The following is a 26580-nucleotide window of genomic DNA, read 5'->3' as shown; positions in this document are numbered from 1 at the left end:
GTCTGTATTGTCATGATTTCCTGCTGAACTAAGAGAGGGAACTTTTTATGCTCCACCTATCTTCACCTTCACTGTCTGTGTGTGTTTCATAAATCCAGGTTTTGCTTCATCCATATGTCCTCGTCTTATGCTGTGCCATTAAAGACTGATTCCTTTTAACAAAAAATCCGCATTTCCACCGCAGGAACTTTCCCCGAACTAGGGACTTTGGGGTGGTACTCAGTGTGTTTCGACTACAGGAACCAGGGTCTAAATGAAGTTCCGGGTAAAAAATTCCCCCTCTAAAAGTACCATACAGCAACAGATGGAAGTGAGGCAAAATTTCGCGGCAGCCATTGTAAGTCCACAAGACCGAAAGTGCATGTAAGTGTGCCATTTGGGACAGGGCCTAGGTAGTACTTTTTCAAAGTTCCAGAACTTTCAGGGGTGGGACTCAGGCGCTGAACCTGCTGATTGGTTGAGTTCACGCAGCATTTTGATTGGTTGACTCTACGCAGCATTTTATTTCAACCATCGTTTTTATTTTAAGTCTGTTGCGGTGCGTGCAGTAAGAGTTGTTTGCTATTCAAATCAACAATGGAGTTTAAAAATACGACCGATGGACCGACGACGAGGTTCAGGCTTTATTAAGCTTATATGCGGAGGACAAAATCCAGCGGGAACTGGAAAGTCGCGCGCAGTCCTACGTCACCGGACTATTTTCATGGTACTTTAGACCACTATGGAAACGCAGCCAGCAATGGGTCTGGGAACATAACTATAGTAAGTGTACCAAGTGCAAATAGCCACCTTGTTGGCAGAGGTGATTTACACTAACTCCACCCACCAATGTCTGATTGAGCCAGACAAAATTACAAAAGAAACCTGTCTGATAACAGGAGCAGTGGTGTGGAGAGAGTAAGGTGGTTGGCGTTAGCTTTTGACTCGACCGGCCCAAGTTCGAATCCGCCTTTTTCGGAAGTCATTCTTCTCCATTTTTCTATTTCATATCAGCTTGGAGAGAGGTTTATTTCAAATAAAAATTAAGAAAATATTCAAAAAGTGGAAATAAAGCGCCTAATGGGTATTTAATAGTGCGAATAAAGCATTTAACATCTAGGGTTAGGGGTAAATGTAGGGAAGGGCTTTAGGGACAGGGACAAGTAATGTCCCAATAAAGTGGCGTCCATTTACTATTTTAATGAATATAATACACACTGAATATGCTATAATATACTACAATACACTGAGGTGCAAAAAGTATGTCACTATTTCCACTAAGTTGCCTATATTTAGCATCCAACTACTATTTTAGTGCCAAGAAAATACTGCTATTTTCACTTACTGCCAAATCAGAATTATTCAGATAATCTAAAGTAATGATAATAATTCAAATCAATCAATCCAACACCATCCACAAAGGAGAGGTGAAACATACAAAGGTGCAGTGGCGCCTCGCAGCCGTACGGCTGTACGTAGGCCTACTGTGTGTACCATCAGAGGGCGCTAATTAATGCCGTTTTTATTTTTTTACATAATTTTTAAATTGATTATTAAAATCTATCTGCATACACTCCTGACACATTAAGAAAGCAAGAGAATGAGAATAAATAAAGGTGTGCGTTTGTGTGTTGTAATGTCAAACGTGTGTATGTGCGTGCATGGGTGGGCGTGGGGGATATGGGTGAAAAGAAATCTGATTGGCTAGTTTAGTTTCGTCGCTTTTTCCACACATGAAAAATGACATTATAGTTAATGTTTAAAAACAGGCTCAAAATGAGTAAACGCTCTCTAAAACAGCTAAATTCGACTGAAACGCTTGCAAAAAAAAAACTCGGGAAAAGTTTCAAAGCATCAAGAGTGTGGAAGAGAAGAGAGCATCAAGAGTAGAAGAGATTCTACTTACGGAAAAAATGTAACTGGCGCTGCGTTCATTCCGTAAGTTGAATAGGGAAGGCATAGGACATACAGTGTAAGCTTTTTGAAGAATACAAAAGTACGGTTTTGGCGGAAGCACTTGGAAGGCGATCATTTGTTTATATAAAGCATATACATTTACATTTTTTCGAAAATGACCGATCTTGGCATCGTTTCGCTAGATAAGACCCTTATTCCTCGTCTGGTATCGTTTAAAGCTCTTTGACCTTCAACCGTTTGGAGGCCATTGAAGTCCATTATAAGGAGAATAATCCTGGAATGTTTTCATCAAAAACCTTAATTTCTTTTCGACTTAAGAAAGAAAGACATGGACATCTTGGATGACATGGGGGTGAGTAAATTATCAGGAAAATTTTATATGAAAATGAACTAATCCTTTAAGAACGAGCCTATGATTGAATCTGGAAATAAAGCAAAATAACTGAGAAAAATGAGAATTAGTCCTCAAATGCCAACTTCGCAATTCATAGAAAAAAAAAAAAAAAATCTAGCATTAATTCGATCTCAAACAGATTAATTTAAAAAAGGTTATTACTCCACCACCTGCGTGGCATCATTCACCAACGTGGCTGAACGACAGGTTTGCGACAATACGGTTTCAGGAAACAGTCTTGACTAGCTAGTTGATTTGTTCTACAATGCATCGTACTATGGTAGTGAGGCAGCAAGTCACGTCATTGTATGGGAAACGCACCCCAGGACAGAAATCAGTAGTCTTGATATGTCCTGGATAAAGACACTGGTTAGTCATTCTGCTAAAATAGAGCCATAGAGAAGACCTCTGGTAGTTATAGAGGAACTGCTAGGAATGAACAAAAGCATCAACTGAGTTGCCTCTTAATCTCAAGTAGGATTTGTCTTATTTGAAACATACAAAATTTGAAACTGAACTATTTTAGTTCACTGAACTACAGGTCTCTAAAGACAGTACGTCTTCAGGATGGCAAGTGATCTAAGGTGGCTCCCCAAAGGTCAAACCACTAGTAAGACATTTAGCCTACCAATCTGGCCTACACGTGAGATATGCATCATGTTTTAGACTTATTGGCACCACAAGATAGATGCTTTTGGTTAGGAAGTTAATTAATTATGAATAGAGAATTAAAATACAGAGAAACAGGATAAGGCTAATTAAATCACTGCCATAATTAAGGTTCTTTGAACAGAGATCGATAATGTGCTGCACAGACTAAAATTAGGTCCATACATTATACATTGTTTTACAAGCTATAGCATTTAACAACCTCATTTATCTGACCACCAAGGGCTGTTTCCATAGTAACTTAACATGTTAGAGGGGTTCTGCCATATATTTTATTCCTTTGTTTTATGTGCTTCTGTCTTCATGTATAATTGATATGCTAGAAATAAGGCTACTGTAATGTAATATGGCAATGCAAATCAGTAAGGGCATGCTGAGGACAAAGGGTGGTTTTCTTAAACTTTGTCTATTTCCTTGCTAGCATTTTGTACTTAAACTTTAAATATGTCTGTGTGTAAGATTAAGTCTTAAACTTGTTGACAGTATTTCGCATTAGCAATTTTAGTCTTCTTGTGTCAGTGCTGGAAAGATTAACCAGCAGATGCCTAGAAAAATAAAAATGGTGAAAAGATTAAGTTTAGCATAAACTTGCTGATCAGGGAAAGGACAGATACTCGAGGTTCAAAGATAAAATAGAGTCGTCATCTATTGTGGTCCATCCATTGGACTCCAATGCCTTCTGTGTTTCTTATGATCAAAGGTAAAGGAGCAGAGGGCCATCATTCTGCCTTTTATTTCTTGGTTAAAGGTTTAGAGGAGGCAGTAAAATGAGGCGTGTGACACAATTAAATTCATAATGAGAGAGAAAAGAGTAGTGCAGGAGGAGGATGAGATCAAACCAGCCTTGAGGATGACATATAGAGTTTAGATCAAAGATAACAGCATCACAAACTGAGAAGAGAACAAGAGAACAAACTGTGATAAAATTTATTTATAAAATCTAAAATAGGGAACTGATCACTCGAATGCACTCAAGTCATTGTCAGGTGATACAGAACAACAAACCAGCACACCTAGAGATAACATTCTGAACAGAGAAAGGTCGAATCAAAAGCTGACATTGTCTCCTCGGTTAAGATCGGGGACCCTCGAGGGGATATTTTTGGGGACCCCAAATAGTTCCCCACCTTTCCCCTTCTAGCAACTCCTCTGAACAGAAACACTTGACTTGCTCCTTCAAAATCTAAAAAGAACTCATTTATGCTACATCAAATGTATAACAATTCATTCCCATTATTTTAAATCTAAACTTTGTGTTATAGCACTCCATAATGGCATTTTTTTTTTCATCATACGTAAGTGATCTTTCATGTTGAATGCGCTATAATTGGCATATCTAGACAACATACTAACATACTACATCACCTTACTCTTAATGGAAACTCATACTGACAGACACATTCACACTACTGGATCTACCACAGACCTCACTTTTAGATTATTAGATTACATAAAAAGCCAGCTTAGAAAACTGTTTTGATATTTCACACTGATCAGGAGCACATGATCTTCATGCGCTGATGTAAACAGCTGCACACAGGTTCTTCTGTTCCACCTCTGGTTCACCACAAGGGGGCGTCAGTAAGACCACTGTAGGGGAAACAGAGACAGGTGCTGAATTCAGAACCGCATACTACTCTTACTATTTCTGCATGAAGGATATGGTAAACGTAGTATGAGTAGTATACTAGTATGCGGTTCCGAATTCAAAAATGAGTGTGACGAAAGGTAAGGGTGTGCCAAGTTACACAATGCTACAACAAATACTAACCCCTACCCTACACCTTAACAGGCTGCTTTCACAACCAATTGTAAAAGTCTTTCGGCAGACCTCTACCTTTCAGCATGCCCATTACTCCAACCATCAGAGGTCCCTGTCCCAAATGGCACACTTTATGTGCACTTGTGGTCTTACAATGGCTGCTGTATATCCGTTAAATCCGCAAGACCATAGGGAGTCCCTTAGGTTTCAGAAGGGTGCTTGTGAGTGCCGCCTTTGTGGCCGATATGCGTCCTCGATGCTCATTTTGCCAAGCCCACACTCAAGCGAGCTCCGCAGCAGACCTCTACTCGACAGTCAAAGCGGCATTACGTCACTAAAGTGTGGATTCGGAGGAAGATTGCGAGGGCTTAGGGTTCGATTTGGGACAGGGCCTTAGTTTTTATTGGGCTTGTCTGCTGTAAATGTGTTGTTATGGCTCATCCTAACACATTCTATATGGATGAAACTTAATCAAAATGCAACATGCCACAGGAGTCCCACTGTAAACCCTAACGCTCAAAATAATTAATTGGTTGAAGTAGGCAAACTCAAATTAAACAAATAAGTTCAATCTAACTAACTTTTATGAGTATTTAGAATTTTTTTTTCTTTTGAGTTTGCGAAACTGACACATTTTAAGTAATCTGAATTGTTTCATTGTTTTGAGTTTAGTTTGCATCTGCAAAACTTAGTTTGAGAAAAGGTATATGAAATAATTTCCAAACACGTATTGTTCATAAGGAGCACAATGTCCCTGAAGTATTAAGATGTAGCAGGCTTGAGTTCTACAACAGAAAAGCTCCAGTTCACTGAATCTGTGCATCATAATCACCTGAAGACACTGTCTTTGTGTTCAGAAAGCAGTGAAGGTTTGTCAGCAATCACACTGGAATAAGGCTTCACTTCTAGATCCTCTTGCTTTTTATAAGGGAGTTGGTACAAAAAAAGTTAATCAAATTTGTGTAAAATGTGTAATTTTAACTGTAAAATATTGCAAAAACACTACGAAAAAAAAACCTGTTAATAGGTTAACAGTAAGTTCCCGTACTATATACAGGGAAAAACTGTAAAAGCACTAACCAGACATTTCATGTAATTTTGCAGTGAAATGCTTTTAATTTTTACAGTTTTTAGAAGTAAAAAAGAACAAATCAATGTATAATTTACAGTCAAAAACTGTAAACTGATATTCCCAGAATTCCCTGTTTGACACTCCACATTTGGAGTATTTTGTTTAAAGGGAGGGTATCACACACAGTTTCTGTCAATCTCATGTTAATCTTGAGTACCTATAGAGTAGTAGTGCATCCTTCATATCTCCGAAAAGTCTTTAGTTTTATCTTATTTTTAAAAGATACACACGCTGTACTGAGTCTCTCCGAAAACAGCCGAGCACCTGAAGGTGTGCCCTGTGAGCGGATCTAAAGAGTGACGAGAAAGCGCAGCTTTTGCGTATCGACCTTCTGCAAGCTATCAATAGTCAGCTAAACAAATGTATTTAAACACACACAATACACCATCGCATTATCCCTGGATAACTTTTGGATCACTATAAAGAATATAGCGTATAGTGAATAATGAATAATTAATTTATGAATTCACTGTTCGTGTTGTCTACACTATATGCACTTAGGCGCCGACTGCCAACAAAACAGACATTTGAAGCAGTTTTACTCACCACCTGCGGTTCCGACTCATGACAGGGATCATTACCGCTGTGACCGCTCCATCTTTCACTTTCAAACGATCTGTAAATCCAGCGTAGAACTGGGCCTTTGTTTATGAAACCATAAGCGCCGATCCTGAGGACTCGAACAGCCACGGAAAAACACGAGATATTCTCCATTCATTTTAACCAATAAAAAAGTTATTGGAACTATCAGTTTCTATGGTTATTTTAATAACAAATATTGAGAGCGCATCAATGTAATGCGTGAGCACAAATCTCTCAGCTCCACTTAACGCTGGGTTCTTTGGGAAGCAAGGTTATCTTTCCCTCACAACCAAAAACACACTTCTTTGGTGACATTATTGATTTCATGGTCTAAAAACAAAATGATAAATCTTTCTCGAGCAAGTCTTGTGCAGGGCTGCCGACGACTTCCGTAAGGCCGAACGAAGCGTGTTGATGGGCATGCTCTTGCTCGACGCGCGCACACGTCGACCAGAGGAATTCCGACCTTAATGATGTTACAAAGGCCCATACTCGAAAAAAAGATTGCAGGTTTATGAGGATTTGGAAGAGCATTTTTGGCACAGAATACTCCGTCATACGTCCAACTCGTGTTTTGAAACTTTGGCCATGTTTAGCATGAGAATCCAACTCTTTAACAGTGTAAGTAAGTCAGAATACATGAAATAGCATTATAATCCCCCTTTAAATAATCATGTTTCTTTCTTCACATCTTCTGTTTTTTAATGAATGTTTAGTGCATTATTTAAGTGTTGTGGGCTACCATGATGGTGTTTTGTGTTTGCATGAATGACTTTGATTCTTTATGTGGCTTTATCTTTTACTACCTGCATTATGGTGGTACTACAGAAATTGTTTTTTTTTTTTTTTTTTTTTTTTTTTACACGTCCTGGTTGTCAGACTTTCTGGAAGTTGTTCAAATGCTAATAATATGAACGGTGGTTTTCCTGCAGAAATACCAGTGTGAAGTTGATTTGAACTGACTTACATCCATGAAAAGTGACCAAGTGGTTTAAATTAAAAGTGGCTCAGAAAAATGAAGTTCATTGTAAAACAACAACAACAAAAGTTCCAGCATCAGTTTTCAATTGTCATTTGGTTTGACATTTTGTATCTAATTAAGTAAAAAGCAGACATTTTAAAGTGTGCATTTCACTGAATTAAGATATATGTGTCCAAAATTTTTCAAATACTTTTTGGGGTCACTGTATGTTTTGAAATTGTGACAAATTATAGTTATTATACATATTACAAAGAAAGCAAATAAGTGGTTTGTGAAATATTTGTAATAGATTTACAGTGTTCAGAAATAGATAGATTTGGTTCACTTAATTTTGGCATCACATCATTAATGTGTTGGAATACCATAATAATTTGAGGCTATAGTTCATTTTGCAAAAAGAACATCATTCTTACTTTGTGGTCACACAATGCAAAATCCCTGCTGAGGGCAATACTGTGTTTTTGGAAGGCGTGCTTCAAATGCTTTAGTTGTACATTAAGTTTTGTTTAATATTAATCAACCTTATTTCATTTTTGTGGTACTTGCCATCATATCGTTCTCATTATCCTTTTGGCTTTGCTCTGTTGACCCATGAGAGCTAAACTGCTCACTGTCCAGCACACTTAAAGACTCTTGTGGTGGCTTTTCTTCAATTGATGGAGGTCTATCAATGCAATCTGCAAGAAATAAGATGTTGATTTACTGTAATATCACTTGCACTACATCATTTTATGTATATCTGCATAAAGAATGAGAGGAAATGACAGATCACGTGAACTGACATGTTGGTGTAGCCGCTGCCTCAGCCCACTTAGCATCTGTCTCAGTGTCTAGCCTCAGCTCCAGCACATGGATATGATCTAAGAGCTCCTGTTTTTGAATAAAACACTAGTCAGCAAGCATGACATCAGATAAGATCAGACAAGTCAGACAAAGATTCAGACTTTCAGAAAGCTTTGACCTGTTTCTCCAGCTGATGCTGCTCTTGTTCCTTCTGCAGGGCTCTCAGACTGGCTCTCAGTTCCTGTATTTTTTACACACATGATAGAGAAAACTTCATATAGTGTAAGAGGAGGGCTGTTCGCTAAGAGTACTTCTCTTTACTGGTTTACTGGCGCAAGGGTGGGGCAACCTGTCACTCATATAAGACCATCCAATCAATTCCCCATGGACAAAAGCAATTCCCGCCCTACATTCCAGAAGCTGTTTCACTCAAATATACACCGATCAGGCATAACATTATGACCACCATCTTAATATTGTGTTGGTCCCCCTTTTGCTACCAAAACAGCCCTGACCCATCGAGGCATGGACTCCACTAGACCCCTGAAGGTGTGCTGTGGTATCTGACACCAAGGCGTTAGCAGCAGATCCTTTAAGTTCTGTAAGTTGCGAGGTGGAGCCTCCATGGATCGGACTTGTTTGTTCAGCACATCCCACAGATGCTCGATTGGATTAAGATCTGGGGAATCTGGAGGCCAAGTCAACACCTCAAACTCGTTGTGCTCCTCAAACCATTCCTGAACCATTTTTGCTTTGTGGCAGGGCGCATTATCCTGCTGAAAGAGGCCACAGCCACCAGGGAATACCGTTTCTATGAAAGGTTGTACATGGTCTGCATCAATGCTTAGGTAAGTGGTACGTGTCAAAGTAACATCCACATGGATGGCAGAACCCAAGGTTTCCCAGCAGAACATTGCCCAAAGCATCACACTGCGTCCGCCGGCTTGCCTTCTTCCCATAGTGCATCCTGGTGCCATGTGTTCTCGAGGTAAGTGAAGTGTTATTCACTTCACCTGTCATTGGTCATAATGTTATGCCCCATTAGTGTATGTCACAATAGGGAAGAAAAGACTGTTGCAACTTCTGTTTCATGACTTTAATAATGTAACATTAAACATTTCATTTTTAACTTAAATGTTTGTTTATCTGAATATCAGCCAATGTTATTCTTTCAATTACATATGTTATACATAATATTGTGCTTTTATTTGAAATTAAAATATGTTTCCACATTCAATATTATGAGATCAAATGTTTGATTTAAACACTTTCTTATGTATTTCTTATCAACAAAGTTAACAAGTGTCCCACGGTATCCATTCACATGAATAATCGGGGGGAAAACACTTCTGTAAACATATACATGTGCAATTTATAGTTGTGTTTCAAATCTATTTTGGTCGACTTATTTACAGGTTTCTTTTAAAGCAACTCTTGCCTCATACTGGTGTTACTCCAAGACCAGTAACCTGACCCACATATGTGCTGGGTATACAGAAGGCTCTGAATGACGTGAAAGTTTAATTATAGGCCACGTGTTTGTCATGGAATATTTACCCGGTTACAATCCTTCTCGTTCCCCAGCTCCACTTCCAGTTTCTCTCGCTCTGTTCTCTCTTCTTGGAGCCACTCTTCCTTCTTCTGAAGCTCGCGGCTCAGTTTCTGGACACGATCCTTATCCAACTTTAACAAGAGCACAAAGACTTTGAGTCACACACTTACTAGTAGTGTTATGGCTGGACTGATTAAAGTGGTAGTAACGTAGTAACCTCTGCACTTTGTCTCAGAGTCTCTCTCTCCTGGGCCCAGGTGGATTGTCCCTCACGCAGAGCCAGGTTAGCCTGGGACAGTTGTAAATTAATCTGTGCAGACTGCAGTCTGACCTGATGCAGCTCTGCATGGCTGTGACTCTGCATGGAGCCCAGTTCACTCAGGTCCCTGCGGAGGGCGTCAGCGCTGCGCTCGCTGGCCTCCAGACGCTCCTGCAAGGTCTGCAGCTCAGCATGTGAATGCTCATTCTCAATCTGCAGAGGAAATATTCATTCTCATACAAATCATGCAGTTTACAGCGTCATTCTGGGATATAAATTCTGAAGTCCACTTAATGTAGCATCACCTGTTTTAAACAAACACTGGACAGAGGAGAGACTGCAGAGCTCGCTATAAAACTAGAATAAACATTGGCTTGGCTTTTTGGGAAATGAAGGATTGAAATGTTGTAAAAGTGATGCAAAGATGGGTTTTTTTTTTTTTTCAACAGGTGAGTAACGAGTTTTATTGAACAGATATATAACTCTCTAACAGAGTTCATTGTTCATTGTTGTTATTGCAATAGTCCAAGACATATGGTAAAAGGTTAACAAAAAATGTACTGTTGATTAAAATGCTACATTTGGTATTACATTGGCGGTGGGAATGAATAGGCTTGCACTTGGTGCTGGTAACCCAATGCACAGGACAATGGTGACAACCAGAATAAAAATATTCATGATTCTGAAGCTGAAAATACAGAATTATTTTAGACGAATATGCTTACACTCTGTCACTGACTACACTGTAAAAAAGAATTGTTGGTTTAACTTAAAAAAGTAAATTACCTGGTTGCCTTAAAATTTTGAGTTCATTGAAATTAAAAATTTGAGTTAATATGATGAAGGTGATTGGTTTAATCAACAGAAACTCAAAATATTATTTTATCTGAACCACATTAATTATCTAAGTTGATTTAACAAAAGAAAACATGTTGTGATAACAAATCATGAAAATAATTTATTACAGTGTAGATATATTTAAAATAATGTAGGCCACTTTTTACTGGTAACATAAGACATTTGGAATTTTCAGAACCCTCAAATATTCCCCCATTGCATTATTATACATTATATTCAACATTATATATAATAGTTTAATGTAGTACTGACACTAAAACTCCGTAAACTTGATTTTTTTCTCACACAGTAATTTTCAATTTGGGTGAACTATACACAATACATATTGTTACTATCCCCGATACATATTGTTGCATTTTTGTATTGCGATATATTGTGACATGATATATTGTTACACCCCTCTTTATGAAGCTGCTTTGAAACAATCTACATTGAATAAAGCGCTATATAAATGAAGGTGACTTGACTTGACAAAATTTCAATCCAATTCACCTGCAAATCTTTCTTCTCCTTTTCTTCATCTCGCCTTTGTGTGGTCATCTTTTTAACTCTTTCCTTCATTCTGCCGAGAAAAATGGCATGTTTCTATCTTAATGTGTTTTCTTTTCTGCTATTTGACTTAATCGGTTGGTTATATTATAGAAGTTAACAGTCCGTAAACAAAGTATAATATGTGATTGTGAAGCATGAGTCCCAAATCACCTGTCCAGCTCGGCTTCTATGTCCTGTTTTTGTTGAGTCAGAGTGGCAGCATCCTGTTTGAGTTCTTTGATTCGCTGATGGTTTTCAGCTCTCTCTGCTAGAAGTCCACTACGTTCAGCAGTCATGTTTTCATGTGTGCTTTGCACATCCTGATGGTAAAGATACCGGAGTTTAGGGTTTCATATACAGTAGGTCTCTGTGTTTTTGTTTTTGCTTTTCTGATTACAAATTTGCGGTGGTTCAGAAACATGCTCAAAATTTGAGTGGGTAACACTTTACAGTAAGGTCCCATAGTTAACTATGTTAGTTAACATGAACTAACAATGAAAAATTAAGTTCTGTTATAAAACTCTAGATGGCGCAGGCTAATAGGTTCTTAACTCAATCTGTCTGCAATCATTTCCCTTTCTATAGGGCACAGTTGATTGGTTCCTGTTCTATCAGCAGCCAATGAACTCACTGCTCAACCTTCAAATACTTGATCAGCATTTGCTGTAGCAGTTGCAGCATGCTTTCAGAAACCTTCCACCTTCCCCAGCTCCACCTGTATAGATCTGATATACAAGTATGCTAATTCAAGTATGCTATTTTTGTACAGCAGCAGCATGTCTTACTTGCTCACAGCAGCGTGTCATGTATGTATTGACAGTATAAGTCCCGTACTTGCTCTATAGCAGCAGCATAGCAGATCAAGACCAAACATATCAACATTATCATATCCATTACCATCCTAAACACTCTGAGAATTGTCATGACAGAAATGTATTGCTCATTGTTAGTTCAGGTTTGTTAATGCATTAACCAACATTAACTAATGGAACCTTATTATAAAGTGTTAACTTTGATTGTACCTTTTGTTTTTGCTCCAGTTCCTCAATTTTTTCAGTGCTTTGCCTCAGGTTGTCTTTTAGCTCATCAATCTGACTCCTCATCTCTTTTCGCACTCTTTCAAACTCATCTCTGTCCGTCTTCCATCTCTCCCTCTCTCTCTCCACCTCATCATCTGCAACCTCAAGCCTCTTATGCAACTCGTGTAACTCACGCTGACATCCTTCTAAGAGACTCTGTAAAAACATTTCAAAACATAGCAAGAGAATGAGCAAAACAGTATGGCAGAAACAGTGGCCTAAAAATTTTTTTGGACACTAAAGTCACACTTAAAAATTCTGAATGTTGTTGCTAGATAACAATATATCTGTAAATGATGCTAGAGCTTTTTTTTCTAGCTATTTTGAACCAACTGGTTTCAAACTTTGCATTGTGAAACATTTTGCTTGAAATAACTTTTTACTTTAAAATAATGCTTTGACATTTTGTCATATGATGCAATGACAGACATTTTTGTATCTTAGGTGTCCAAATTATTTGGGGTTTTTAATAAGCTCTGTTGTTAAAGTCAAATCTGCTATCTGATCTCTTGTGCTGAAGGAAGCCCCACCTGCAGGATCAGAGCCTTCGGCACCACCAGCAGCAGGTCATCTCCCTCCTCCTCTTCCTCACCGTTTTTCTCCTGCTCGAGCGTAACAAGTTCATCCAGAGGTCTTGGAGCACAGAAAGTAAACTGAGAACTGACCGCACAAATCTCGCCATGTTCATCCACATACACAAACTGATACGCCTCCCCTTCGGGTTTTGGTAGATAAGATGCTGAAAGATGGCAGGAAAAGAGGAATAAAGATCAGAAAACCAAAAAACATGATACACATAAACGGCATGGTACAGCCTTGTAGTGACTAAGGCAGATCAGACACACAATTATTTGGTATATTCAACAAATAATCCACAATACCCCTCACCAAACTCTTTGAATGAATGTGTTAGCCTTACTTAATCAAGATCACATGTATATCATGTTTGGTATCTGTGATTTCCTATTTTAATTTCTTTAATGATCATGAACATTATTTGTCAAAACCTATGCAGCATATTAGTATTATAAAAATCTTTGATAGTTTCTCCATCAACACCCAATCAAATTACATATGCAAAACACCATGCTAAAAGACTAAGGATTGTAAAGATTCCCTCCAAAGGAACAGCTCCTAATTGGCTCACTCGCCTCTCACTCGTGACATCTTCATGCTTTAAAGGATCACTGATCACAAGATCAGGCCCCCTTTTTTCCCTTAGCTGATTCTGAGAAATTCAAGATGAGCTAGAAGTCTTCTAAGGAGCCCTAAGTTTGTGCCAGGCTGCGGCCTTGTCTTTCCATTCATCAAAGATCCTCTGACTCAAACTGGTTCTCTCTCATCAAGGCAACTTCATCAAAGATCAACTGGAGCCTCAACAAATTGCATCTGTGCAGTTTTATTCAAATGGGCGAGACATGCAAGTATCAATCTTAGTCTCATTAGTTTAATGAAGGGTGTGTTAAAACTAAGAATCTGCTGAATTTCATTTAGTTAATAAAGTCTTGTTCTTGTCACATATAAACTTGTTTGTGGTTCATACTCATATACTGGTGTCCCAAATTATGCAGATTTGCTCTGAGTAGTACTGTACAGTAAGAAAGTTATTTCCCATATCCCTGAAATTAACATTTTTTAGAATTATTAAACAATTAACACTGAGTGTTCGCTGACAGGTTAGTTGATTGTGGTGTTATTTGGATAGTAAGGTGCAGGTGACTTATTTTATCCAGTAAAACAGTATAGGAGTCACCTATATCTAGGATGACCTGAGGGTGAGTAAATTAAAGCGCCCCTATTCTGGATTTTTGAAAATTTCCTTTCATGTAGTGTGTAACATAGCTCTAAGTGAATGAAAAAAACATCCTGCAAAGTTTTAAATCTGAAAGTGCACCCTATATTAAGTTTTTGTCTCTCAAAAGTAAGAGTCGACTCTGAGTCAATTAAACGAGTCGTTTATAAAATGAATCCCAAGCCGTTTCGTTGTGACGTCAAGACGAAACATTAGCATATTGCCCGCCCACTTATTGTGCGTGCAGACACAGGGAAAACTTGAAACCCCTCAAACACTGCCAATACGTGAAGAATCAGTGGTTAAAGTTCATCTTTACAACGATACCACAGCAGTATAACCCGAACCTTGTGCTGTGTTCCTGTCATTTTACTGACGACCACTTCTTCAACCTAAATGCGTTCAACGAGGGATTCGCAAGCTGATTGTTATTGAAGGATGGGTCAGTATTTATTTGGACCAGCTTCTTCCTCTTCCCGAATCACAACCTGTAAGTATTAATAATTGTTGCAATTTTGTTCTCTGTACGTATTTAGTTGTGTGTGTTGTGTATGCTCCACGCAGCTAACAGCTAACATCAATGTGTTCACTCACAATTGTCTAGAAATGTGTCAAATGTTTGTCGTTGTTATTACTTGGAGTTATGATAAAGAATAGAACAATATGTTGGTGTACAACTGCAGTGCTTTATCAATATGTTTCTGCTTTGGGCTAACGCATATACCATGACTGTTTGGGTGTTTACCACCAAGTTGTGGTCTAGGTTCACTAACATAAACGTAAAACAAATGATTTCCTCTCTGAGTCTTTATTTTTAGAAAAGAGCAGAGCACCATCATTATTATAATACAATGTAAGTGATGCAAGCACTGTTTACTGTACTCCGTGTTAACCAGCAGAAGTCATCTGACCAATCACCGCAGATTAGCGTCACGGAAACGAGGGGTTTGGAAAAATTAATCGTTGAGTGAATTGTTTGGGAGTTGTTGAGTAAATGAGGTAAAAATAAATGCACATTATAAGACAATGAAAGTGTTTTTTGACCTTGCATGCTTTTAAACCTGTTTTGGGGACTCCCAAAACAAAAACAGGAACCTTTCAAATGTCGTAATAGGGGCACTTTAACAGCAAATTTTCATTTTTGGGTGAACTATCCCTTTTATTCTGCTATATCAAGTTAATTCTTACAGCTGATCTAAATATTTATTATAATTAGTTATAATTAATTATTCATATTTCCTTTTGGGCTAATTTGCAACAGGCTTAAAGATGTCAGGCACTTGCAAAAGTGTTGCAATAGTTATAAAGTATCAGATGGCAACTTGAGTGGTCCTGTTCTACCAAGAACTGCAGTTGTTATTTCACTTGCTGTCTCTGCTGGTGTAGGACATGTGACCGCATGCATGACCTGCAAATGTATCAAATAGGCTACTTTATATACACAAACATAAATAAAATAGTATATTATATATCAAATGTAAACATACAGTAAAAGGCCACACTACAGTTTGCATCTGTTCCCGTTTGGTACCCTTCCGGTGCTAGAGCCCAGGCAAAAGTGTAGTAATCTTTCACTGTCAGCCATCCCACCTGTGAAACAAGATGAGTTATATATATATATATATATATATATAAAAAATTGTGTTTGCTTTGCAGGTTCATCCTTTCCACACATATTCAGAGGCTGCATCCCTCGAAGGCTGAATGCGTAACAGTGGTGCGACGAAGTTTGTGCCAATTCGAAGGCTGCTCTATAGGCTAGACCATCCCATTTAACAACCCTCGGTTCAAACTTCAAAGGATGCAACCTCTGAATTGGGACACAGCTATTGTGTTCTGTAGTGAATAAACACTGTGTTTTACCTTAAATAGACCTATCCAGTCATGACTGCTCCAACTGTGTTGACTGCTTATAGTGTAGCGACAGTCCACCCTCGTCTGTGAGAAATAGTTCTCTGCAACATCTCTGAATTTCACAGTTCTGTTTTCCTCCATAGTTATAAATCAGGTCAGATGCCTGCGCTGACAAAGAAATCAATCAAACAGCGGCGTGACTAAGACCTACTTTGAAAACTTGTGACTGTGTGTGTGCAGCATCGAAGACCATAACACCGATGTTCAAATAGATCAGATGTACGATTGCTGAACATCTTCAGTCCTTCGAAATAACTCAAGTGGCTGGAAATGTACAATCATGTTTGTGTGCTATATTTAGTGTCTTTCCATTAAACTACAAACTACAGAAATGCTTGACACTGCAGACGACTATATTAGATTTCCATGTGTTGTGAAACTGCATGAGAGATGGGGTAACAGAATTCTTTCTGTGAATGTTTACACAGCATAAGTAGCAGCTGAATCTAATAGACTATAATCATTCTCATTTCATGATTTTCAACATTTCTAATTGTTTAATCATTGTATATATAAACACAACCACTGGGGCCCTTCTGTAAAAAAATCCATTATGGTTTTCAAATATAAAGTCTTGTGTAGACATATTGACAGCTGAATGGTCTCAGTGTCAACAGAGAGCTTTTCAATAGGTAAAATGCCACATTTCACACATTCATTTACATTTATGCATTTGGTAGAAAGTTTTTCACAAAGTGAGAATCAAGCTATACATTTTATCACTATATATGTGTGCTGCCTAAGAATTACACCCATGACCTTCTGTTTGGATGCTCAACCAGTTCAGCTACAGGAACTCCAATCATCAAATGAACAACAACAAATACCACAAGGAAGTTTTTCAAGGTCTAAATCTGCATTTTAAAATGTCATAGGAACACCGTTGCTACAATAACAGGGTAAATTTTACTCTTACCTTAATACAAAGATAGGTTTAATGCAGAATCAGATCACCTGAGATCTTTCATGTCCTTGTACGTGTGCCTGTGATCGTGATGAGACTTAAACTGACTGTGTGAGTGCAACAAACAATAACAAATGCACATGTTGATGAACTGCCCCCTCTGTTGCACTCTGGGAAATGAAGTCCAAAACCACCAATCACTAAGTAAGGTCACACTTTGCAAGGATTGCAAGGAAGATTACATTGCATAGTGTGTGTGTGCGTGTGTGTGTGTGTGTGCGTGTGCGTGTGTGTGTGCAAGTTTGGCTATGCTTGTGAGGGCCAAATATCCTCATTTATATAGTGAAATATTACAACCCGAATTCCGGAAATGTTGGGACATTTTTTAAATTTGAATAAAATGAAAACTAAAATACTTTCAAATCACATGAGCCAATATTTTATTCACAATAGAACATAGATAACAAAAATGTTTAAACTGAGAAATTTTACAATTTTATACACAAAATGCGCTCATTTCAAATTTGATGCCTGCTACAGGTCTCAAAATAGTTGGGACGGGGGCATGTTTACCATGGTGTAGCATCTCCTCTTCTTTTCAAAACAGTTTGAAGACGTCTGGGCATCGAGGTTATGAGTTTCTGGAGTTTTGGTGTTGGAATTTGGTCCTATTCTTGCATGATATAGGTTTCCAGCTGCTGAAGAGTTTGTGGTCGCCTTTGACGTATTTTCCGTTTAATGACGCGCCAATTGTTCTCTATAGTTGAAAGATCTGGACTGCAGGCAGGCCAATTCAGCACCCGGACTCTTCTACGACGAAGCCATGCTGTTGTAATAGCTGCATTATGTGGTTTTGCATTGTCCTGCTGAATTACACAAGGCCTTCCCTGAAGTAGACGTCGTCTGGAGGGGAACATATGTTGCTCTAAAACCTTTATATACCTTTCAGCATTCATAGTGCCTTCCAAAACATGCAAGCTGCCCATACCGTTTGCACTTATGCACCCCCATACCTCAGGTAAAAGTCGCATTCCGGGGGCTAAATATCATGTTATTTGGGGTCGCTTCAACCCACGGACATGAAAAACAACACGCGGCAAAAGTGTAAAAGTAGCCCAATTCAGTGGGAAAACCACGGACTTGGCAACACTGCTTCTGAGAGACTCTGCCTCTCTAAGACATCCCTTTTATAGCTAATCATGTTACGACCTGATATCAATTAACTTAATTAGTTGTTAGATGTTCTCCCAGCTGAATCTTTTCAAAATTTCTTGCTTTTTCAGCCATTTGTTGCCCTCTTGCCAACTTTTTTGGCAACCTGTAGCAGGCATCAAATTTTAAATTAGCTCATTTAGTGGATAAAATTGTAAAAGTTCTCCATTTAAACATTTGTCATGGTATCTATGTTCTATTGTGAATAAAATATTGGCTCATGTGATTTGAAAGTCTTTTAGTTTTCATTTTATTCAAATTTAACGTCCCAACATTTCCGGAATTCAGGTTGTATGACAAACGGCTAGTGAGGACATTTTACTGGTCCTCACTAGTTAAAAAAGCTTTCAGCCAAATTATTTAAATGGTGTTTTGCACGTTTCTATGAGGGTTATGTTTAGCTGGGTTAGACGATAGAAAATATCCTTAACCTGAATCAAAAAAATCTATGATGAAATGTCCTTACTAATATAATGAAACAAACGTGTGTGTGTTGGGGGGACCTGGTAAAGCCTATTATGGTGGCTTATATACCCACAAAGATGGCAATATCCAAAATCTTTGTCCTTGTGGAGATATTTTTTGGTCCCCATGAGGAAAACAGCTTATACATCATACTAAGTGTTTTTTTTTTTTTTTTTTTTTAAAGGGGACCTATTATGCCCCCATTTACAAGATGTAAAATAAGTCTCTGATGTCCCCAGAGTGTGTATATGAAGTTTCAGCTCAAAATACCCCACAGATAATTTTTTATAGCATGTTAAAATTGCCACTTTTTGGGGTTGAGCAAAAACGCGTAGTTTCAGTGTGTGCCCGTTAAATGCAAATGAGCTGCTGCTCTCGGCCTAAGAGGACGGAGCTTCAAGAGCTTGTTCTCCCCTGTCAGGATTCAGTCAGGACGCACTATAATGTCAGAAACTGCGAATATATGCTGCATGGAGATAGAACACGTATAGTTTAGTTCAATTACGGTTATAACTTATATTGTCTTCTTGTTTTTATCCACTATATTAGTACAAGCCAGTTTACCAATGATATTTATAACATTATTGTACTTCACACAAAATATGAAGCGTCTGTCTTCACTCTAGAAAATCACTGTAAGAGTTTAATAAAACAGTGCAAGTGTGCATTAAAATATTATCCACAAACTCTCTCTCTCTCCCTTGCATTATCAAGATACACAGCGAATTACACAGAAACACCCGTTACAACTAACAGTAAACAAATATATAATTATGCCTTTTCGGGTGGTGCTTAATAAACTGATAAACTTTATATCCGTAAATTACATTGCTTTTTTTGTTTGTTTTTTTTTCTGTAGTATTTACTTCACCACAGAATCATTTTTATCAGTTATACAGTATAAATGTAATGGAATGTCCCCATAAAACATGGGAACCAACGTGTGCATGTGTGTGTAGTTCAGATATTCCCTACGTTGTGGAGAAAAATGAAATTTTCGATCTTGTTTGGACTCGGAGTAGGAGTAGGTTAATGTGGAACAGTGATAATGAGGACTACAGAAAAAGATGATGCGAAAATTTTAGATTATGCATAGAAGACATAAATCACCCATAAATGGTGTGGTAGGAGAGCGAGAGGAACAGGAGCAGTGAGAAAGAATGACAGACAGCAGCACTGGCTGCGAGATACGTGTGGATGTGCCACAGCCTGAGAGACAGCAGGTGAATGTGTGTAATGTGTGTGTCTGACCTCAGTGTGTTTCCCTACTGTACCACAGTGACCCTCAGTATGCGTGTGTATATATGTTAAAACACTGTGGTATCAAATGTTCAGACATGTTCTAATTTGTTACACTATTAATTTAAGTTTAAGTTATGTTATAATATTGGATAGTTATAATATTTTTTTCTATTATACAGATGTTTTTATTATTGTTTTATGTATATATGCTTTGGCAATATTGTATTATTTACAGTCATGCCAATAAAGCAATTTTGAATTGAATTGAATGAGGAAGCAGTGTGTGAGTGACAATGTCTTTGATGAATGCCATAATGATGAATTGGTGAAAATGTTGTTAGAGCAGTAGAAAGGAATTCTCCCTATCTGACAAGAATGATACTGTAAGGATGAAACTAAAATGATGAAGAGTGAAAGATGGGTTAGAAGGAGGGATGGAGGTAGTTAGTATGCAAAGCCAAGCTACAGCATCTGCTAGTGCATCAGTCCCTGTCATATAACTGTCACTGGGCTGCAAGCCACATAAAGAATGGGTTTCATGTAATTCCACAAAATTAATGACAACTGTATGCTTGGTGGGCCAAAAGGGAATGAGAAATAGTGAGGAAAAGGGAATAGTGTTTGATTGTCCATATGACCAAATTCCCTGTTTTTTTGTTTTGTTTTGTTTTGTTTTGTTTTGTTTTGTTTTGTTTTTTTGAGGGGATTCTTGGGATTCTTGTCAAGAATTTCACCCTCAGTTTAACATAGCTTGCTAATCATAAACTTGTGCTACTGGAGTAAATATGTGAAATGTAGACCTTCGATCTTACATACACCTCTTTGCTTTACCCTTGTGTTTAATCCTTCTATGGAAATAAGCATTTTTGGTGAGCATGAGCCATAAAGTGGCCCTGCAGCAGATCGGCTGTAAATCTTGCCATAAAAATGCTGCACAGTCAGTGGTGCCATCAGCCATCAATTGCCTTTTTTGCTGCTCTGATTAAGGAGAAATAGACAATAAAAAAGCAGCATTTTAGGTAAATTACACCCGTACTGCAATAGTACGGCACTAGAATATTAATTATGGACAAGTGCAAAAAGAGAGAGAGAGAAAGAGAGGGAGCACTGAAAGAAGAGAAATTGAGAAACAGAAAAGTAGAGGAGAAAGAGTCGTTGTTTTGTACAGTTTACTGTTGAGTGTCTAAGGGTATTTCATGAGGCTAGCTACTAAAAACTGAATAAATGCTGTATTCTGCTGCCAGGCCAGTAGTTGGCGTTGTCACTTTGTGAAGAAAGACTATGCTCCTGTAAAATGAACACATAATACACATGCGCATGGCGACGCTGTTTTCACAAATTTGCGTTTTTGTAGTTTACAAGGAGACAATATTGGTTTTGTCTTCAAAAACTTGCACTTTGAAACCCGTTTTCAAAAGTTTGTGTTTTCAGGCACCCAAAACGCCATTGTCGTGTAAATGAATTCATTCATTCAATGCATTAATTTTTTCGGTTTTATTTGAAAAAGGTGTCATGTAAACAGCCCCTAATCATTTAGTCTTCATACTGCTATTTTAGCAAATAGCTTGTCATTGTTCTTCAAAGTTTAGAATTAGCAACGCTATCTCACGACCAATTCGTATGTATTTTACAAGATGGCTAATTCGTACGAATTCGAATGACCTCACTCGTACGAATTCATACGATTTGTATAAACCCCAGTGACGGGTAGGTTTAGGGGTGGGGTTAGGGGTAGGTTATTCGCTTGGCAACTCGTAAAATACATACGATTTAGCAAAAAAACTTATGAAATCGTATGAGTAAGGTCATACGAATTCATACGAATTAGCCACCTTGTAAAATACGTACAAACTGCTGTTTTTTCCAACCACTATCCACAGTTTCCAACTATTATCCAACCATAAACCCGAATCCATTTTGTCAGAGCAGCAAAACTCAGCTCTGCAGAAAATCACCCCCACCCCACGTGGTCCCCCCAAAAAACGTGGTCTGGTAGAAATAAAACAAGTATAAAATGAAGAACAAATGAACAATATGAAGAAATAAACCAAGGATCGATATTGGTCGATATCGATATCGATATTGGTGTGGCGTTAGAAAAACTATCAAGTGTTCGTAATTACATAATTCTGTGGGTTATGCCGTGAAATTAAATTCAGTATGTGTTTCACACAAATATTTAGCCATTACTTGCAAATACTGTGGGTTTGTTCAAATTTACTTTTAGTACGATTGTTTTAAACACGTAAAAATGCGCTATTATAAGGCTAATATAAGTTTCACGTTCTTTGCAGCTAATTCATTACGATGACATAAAATAGTGAGATCAAATGTACAGATAATACAAAAAAAAAAAATGAATTCATTACCTCATCCGTTAACATGATCTGTGAATTCCATACCTCTCTGGATGGTGAAAACAACATCTATAGTTCCACTCTCCTTCATAGCGTCATCGAGCTTCGCCTTTGTTATTGTTTTGAAAATGTGACCTCTGGTGGTGAAAATTTACATAGTGTGACTTTAACTGAGAATTGTCTTTCAAATAAAATGTAAATATTATGATAATTAAATGTTCTGCCCTACTATATAATCTCTAAGCTAAGTTATAATGAGAATTTTAAACTGCCTTTTGTCACGATTTGTCAAGATTCTAGTCATATACCTATTATTATGGTTGTTGTTGTTGCAACATAGGTTGCATATTTTCATGAAGCCAGATTTGTAACCAAACTGTTTGCATATTTGTTTTCTTGTTTTATTCTATATGCAGCTCTCCACTATTTAGAAATGTAATTCTGTTCATTCAGAATTACAATTAAATGTCTCTATTTTTCATAGAGATAGAGACTTTGCTGCCACCTACAGCATTCTGGCTTTCATGAGCCTCCAAACTCTGTTTTCCATCTGCATTATGTCATAGCTACCAACAAAGTGCTTGCTATTTTGATTTAATTTTCTTGTAAAATTCACAAGTTCAACCATTTTAGGGCTTAGCAAAGGAGCATAACTGTATATAATTCTTGTCATTTCAGAAGGTCATGGAAATATATTGTGACTGATCAGAATCTTTGTAGATTGTTTAGTCATCATGCAGAAGTCATACATTCTCCACAGTACAGACAAGTGTATTGTGTAAGCCAGTCTGCACGTGCAGAATAGCATCTAGCCAGTCGTGCAACACAGCAATAAATGGTAACACTTTATTTTACAGCGCCGTAGTTACACGTTACTACATACTTAATATAGTAATAACAGTAAATTATGCATAATTACAAGTAACTAATTGAGTTATTTACAAGTAACTTATTTGAGTAATTACAATGTAACTACGGCACTGTAAAATAAAGTGTAACCCAATAAATAAATAAATAAATAAATAACCTAAGGACACACAGCTCAACAGCCACAACTATAAAATGTCTTTTTCATGGAGTTTCTCAGGCATTTTATACAGGCAACTGAGCTGTATGGCGTAAAAAGTGACGATTCTACATGCAGCTATGAAAAACTGTTCTGAGAATGTCAAGTTCTTCACTGTGGTTTAATTAGGTTGCTACAGAATCGGATGTGCATGCCTTGTTGCCAGCAAAGCTCATGACCACAGTGTCATGTTAAAATCCAGGTTTACCTATAGTGTTTTGAGCCTCTTCCACAATTTTTCCATCAACAAGAGTAAATGCAGGGTGGGTTTTATGAATGAACAGCTATGGTAAAAGTGGGGGATGGGTGAGGAAAACGACAATTTTATTGCTGTAGTTCTTTTTATTTGCCTGTAAAGTGGTGCTACTGCATACTTGGTGGGGTTAGTTTGTCTCACATAAAAGGGGGGTGGGGGAAGTTACAGAGACAGAGAAAATGATGTGGATTGCAGACTTCTGACTCACAACAGCAATAAATCTTGTTGTCATTGATAAAATCAAAATTGGAATGGTCGCCTAGTTGTAAACAATGAGTTCTCTCTTTGAACTTACCAAACTTAACTACCAGACCATAGATGTAACATATTTTCTGTCTAGAGACATTATAAGACATTTTGTGCATGATAAAGTCACTTTTCAAAATCACTATTTTTTATTGCCCTACATTTTCAAGAACACTAAGAGGATTGTGTTGTTAGACATCCATATGGAACAGTGCCTCTTTATCCTCCAAGAAAATGCACATAAATATACAAAGACCCTTGTTTTATTTTATTCAATAAACTGCTTCTTATGTTTGAATACATACTGCTATATTTCGACTTTTACTTGAATGGCACAAGCTAAAGAAACATTCAGAGAAACTTCAGCAAGTATATTTTGAGGAGATGTGCTTTCTCATTCTTGGATACCCTTATGAAAAACTAGTATACTTCAAGTTCATTTGATCAAGTATACTAAAGTAATGTTCAAGTATATTTATAAGTATACTTTATGTAGTAAGTATACTAGTATCAATGTACTAGTAGTAAACTTGTAAGTGTACTATTTTAATACCGCTTGGGACTAAATTGGCCCAATTGAAGTGTAGGCTAAGTTTAAGTGTACTATAAGTGTAACAGTAGTAAACTTTAAGTACACAACTAGTTCACAGCTACGTTTCTCATTTGTACTGCATCTGTACTACAAGTGAACTTATAGTATACTAGTAGTTTACTATTTTAATACTACTAGTAGCTACACTTTTAGTATATGAAAGTACACTTTGAAATATACTCTCAGTAAACTACTTGTTTAGTGCAAGTATACTTTAAGTTTTCTTTAAGTGAACATGACATCACACTTATAGTTTACTTTTTATATATTATTTTTGCACTTTAAGTATACTTCTATGTTCCTATTTAGGTATTACTTTTTATACTTGAAATACCTTTAACTGTACTTGAACTCTTTCCATTTTAAAATTTTTTTATTTTAGCTTCATGAATCCTTTTTATCAACACTTAAATGTGGGTAAGTTTCTTTTTTTTTTTTTTTAAATGGAAACATTTTAAACAAAAAAGCTGAGAGAGTTGCATTTTTGTCAAAGACTATGTCCGGATGGGATTTAGAACGATGATCAAACACAGGTGGAGTAGATCGAGTCCATAACCACCCCCAAAGCTTCATAGTCCTCAGGCAGTTTTGATTTACATGCTGTTTAATGTTTGATGATTTTTACATTTGTTTATTTTACATTTGCGTTAGTAATAGAGTACCTCAGGGATGACATGTTTTTGTATGCCAACCCGGAAGTTAGCGGCGCACTGGTTCCCTCGATCGAAAGCAAATGCATTTTTCCCATAGACTTTTGGAAAATCACAAAAAATAAGCTCTGTGTTTAACAAAGGGTTATGAAACTTACACGTTTCGTCTAACAAGATAATCTTTACAAGTTAACACAACATTTATACATTTTGAAGCCTAAATAATATCGTCAGATATAAAAAGCTAACAGTAGGCTATAAACGGACTATAGCACACCATGGGCGCGGATCAACGTCACCACCATCAAGCTTCCTCAAACTTTATTTAGAAAACAACTTTATTTAAAAAGATGCTCGCTGATTATGATCTGCGCTGTGTATGAATACTTATCCACTTTTTCATGAGAAATGCTGTCCAAATGTCCTGTTTGTCATGATGATGTCTAAAGTCCCCGCCAAAGGAAGTAGTCCCTTTTAGCAATTTGTTAGCAACTGCCGTTTTTAAGACACAATAAAGGTTTAAAAAAAAATCAAAAGCGGGTTATATCTGGTGTGTTTTATGTCATAGATCAAAACGTGAAAATATTTAGAGGCTTTGTTAACCACAGACCTTATTTCAGGCGATTTAGCAAAAACCCATTCAAAAAACCCATTGACTTCGGGGTGATGGAACCAGAAGTCCTAAAATGCTAACTCACTTCCCGGTTTTGCCTACAAAAACACATCATCCAGCTGCTTCTTCTCCTGCATTTTGATCCGAGATTCTGTACTCTTTCAGAAGATGCGTAACAGTGCCCCCTACCGTATAGCCTGAAAATTCAGTCAATGGTGAGGAAAGAGTGAAGTAGATTTGAAGTAAATTCCTATATACACTACCAGTGGATTAGCCTACACAAAAATTCAGATACTCAGAATTAGGAATATATCTGTTTTCTTTATAAATAAATATTTTCAAACAATGTACTTTTATACTATACTTTTATAAATATACTTAAGTATATCTCCATCAAAAGTCCAAGAGTCCAAGTGTAGGCCAAATATACTTAAACTTTTCTGTCAGTATAAGTCAAGTATACTTAAGTGCAATTTTAAGTATATTTCTCAGAAGTACATAAAGTATATTTCTGAGAAGTATATAAAAAGTAGACTGAAAGTATACTTTCTTATTTTTAGTTTAAAAGAAGTATACTAAAAGCACACTTGAATAAACTTCTTTTTTGTAAGGGTAGACTGGATACGTTTTCTCTTCATCTCACAGACTGTCTCTCTCTATCTCAGTGCAAGGTCATAAAAGTCTTTTTGAACTACCGTGTAAAAAAGAACACCTGCATGCGAACACAGAGAAATACCATTGGCATGTTTATGATGCCATGGCCCTCGGCACCCAACACAAGTGCTTGCAAAA

At 37.3% G+C, this 26580-nt stretch overlaps 1 protein-coding gene across 3 annotated transcripts; it reads right to left on the bottom strand.

The window, feature by feature from the left end:
• Nucleotides 1-3872: 3872 nt before the first annotated feature.
• Nucleotides 3873-17265, bottom strand: calcoco1b (calcium binding and coiled-coil domain 1b). Of its 3 annotated transcripts, none has more exons than XM_051913377.1 (14): nt 17102-17265; nt 16135-16288; nt 15759-15861; nt 13010-13218; nt 12423-12635; nt 11572-11720; nt 11362-11431; nt 9970-10224; nt 9758-9883; nt 8379-8441; nt 8200-8287; nt 7960-8094; nt 5554-5635; nt 3873-4549 (listed from the first exon to the last, which is right to left on the bottom strand). In XM_051913377.1, the coding sequence occupies exons 2-14, from the start codon at nt 16264-16266 to the stop codon at nt 4522-4524; spliced, it is 1653 nt and encodes a 550-aa protein (XP_051769337.1). In that variant the 5' UTR covers nt 16267-16288; nt 17102-17265; the 3' UTR covers nt 3873-4521. The 3 variants fall into 3 exon arrangements, with proteins under 3 accessions (XP_051769337.1, XP_051769338.1, XP_051769339.1); XM_051913378.1 differs by having other exon boundaries at nt 16135-16293; nt 17102-17254; XM_051913379.1 differs by lacking the exon at nt 5554-5635 and having other exon boundaries at nt 7964-8094.
• Nucleotides 17266-26580: the final 9315 nt, after the last annotated feature.

This window comes from Ctenopharyngodon idella, chromosome 11 (assembly GCF_019924925.1).
Source record: "Ctenopharyngodon idella isolate HZGC_01 chromosome 11, HZGC01, whole genome shotgun sequence".
NCBI classification, from domain to species: domain Eukaryota; kingdom Metazoa; phylum Chordata; class Actinopteri; order Cypriniformes; family Xenocyprididae; genus Ctenopharyngodon; species Ctenopharyngodon idella.
This window is presented reverse-complemented; position numbering and strand designations above follow the sequence as displayed.

What these genes read in the sequence shown, in the direction of transcription:
- calcoco1b (XM_051913377.1), bottom strand. Translation starts at nt 16,266, where the DNA reads ATGGAGGAAAACAGAACTGTGAAATTCAGAGATGTTGCAGAGAACTAT. An exon ending in ACGAGAAGGATTGTAACCGG is followed by an intron (nt 8,442 to 9,757) that starts GTAAATATTCCA and finishes TAAAAAATACAG; the next exon opens with GAACTGAGAGCCAGTCTGAG. An exon ending in AGCATCAGCTGGAGAAACAG is followed by an intron (nt 8,288 to 8,378) that starts GTCAAAGCTTTC and finishes ATTCAAAAACAG; the next exon opens with GAGCTCTTAGATCATATCCA.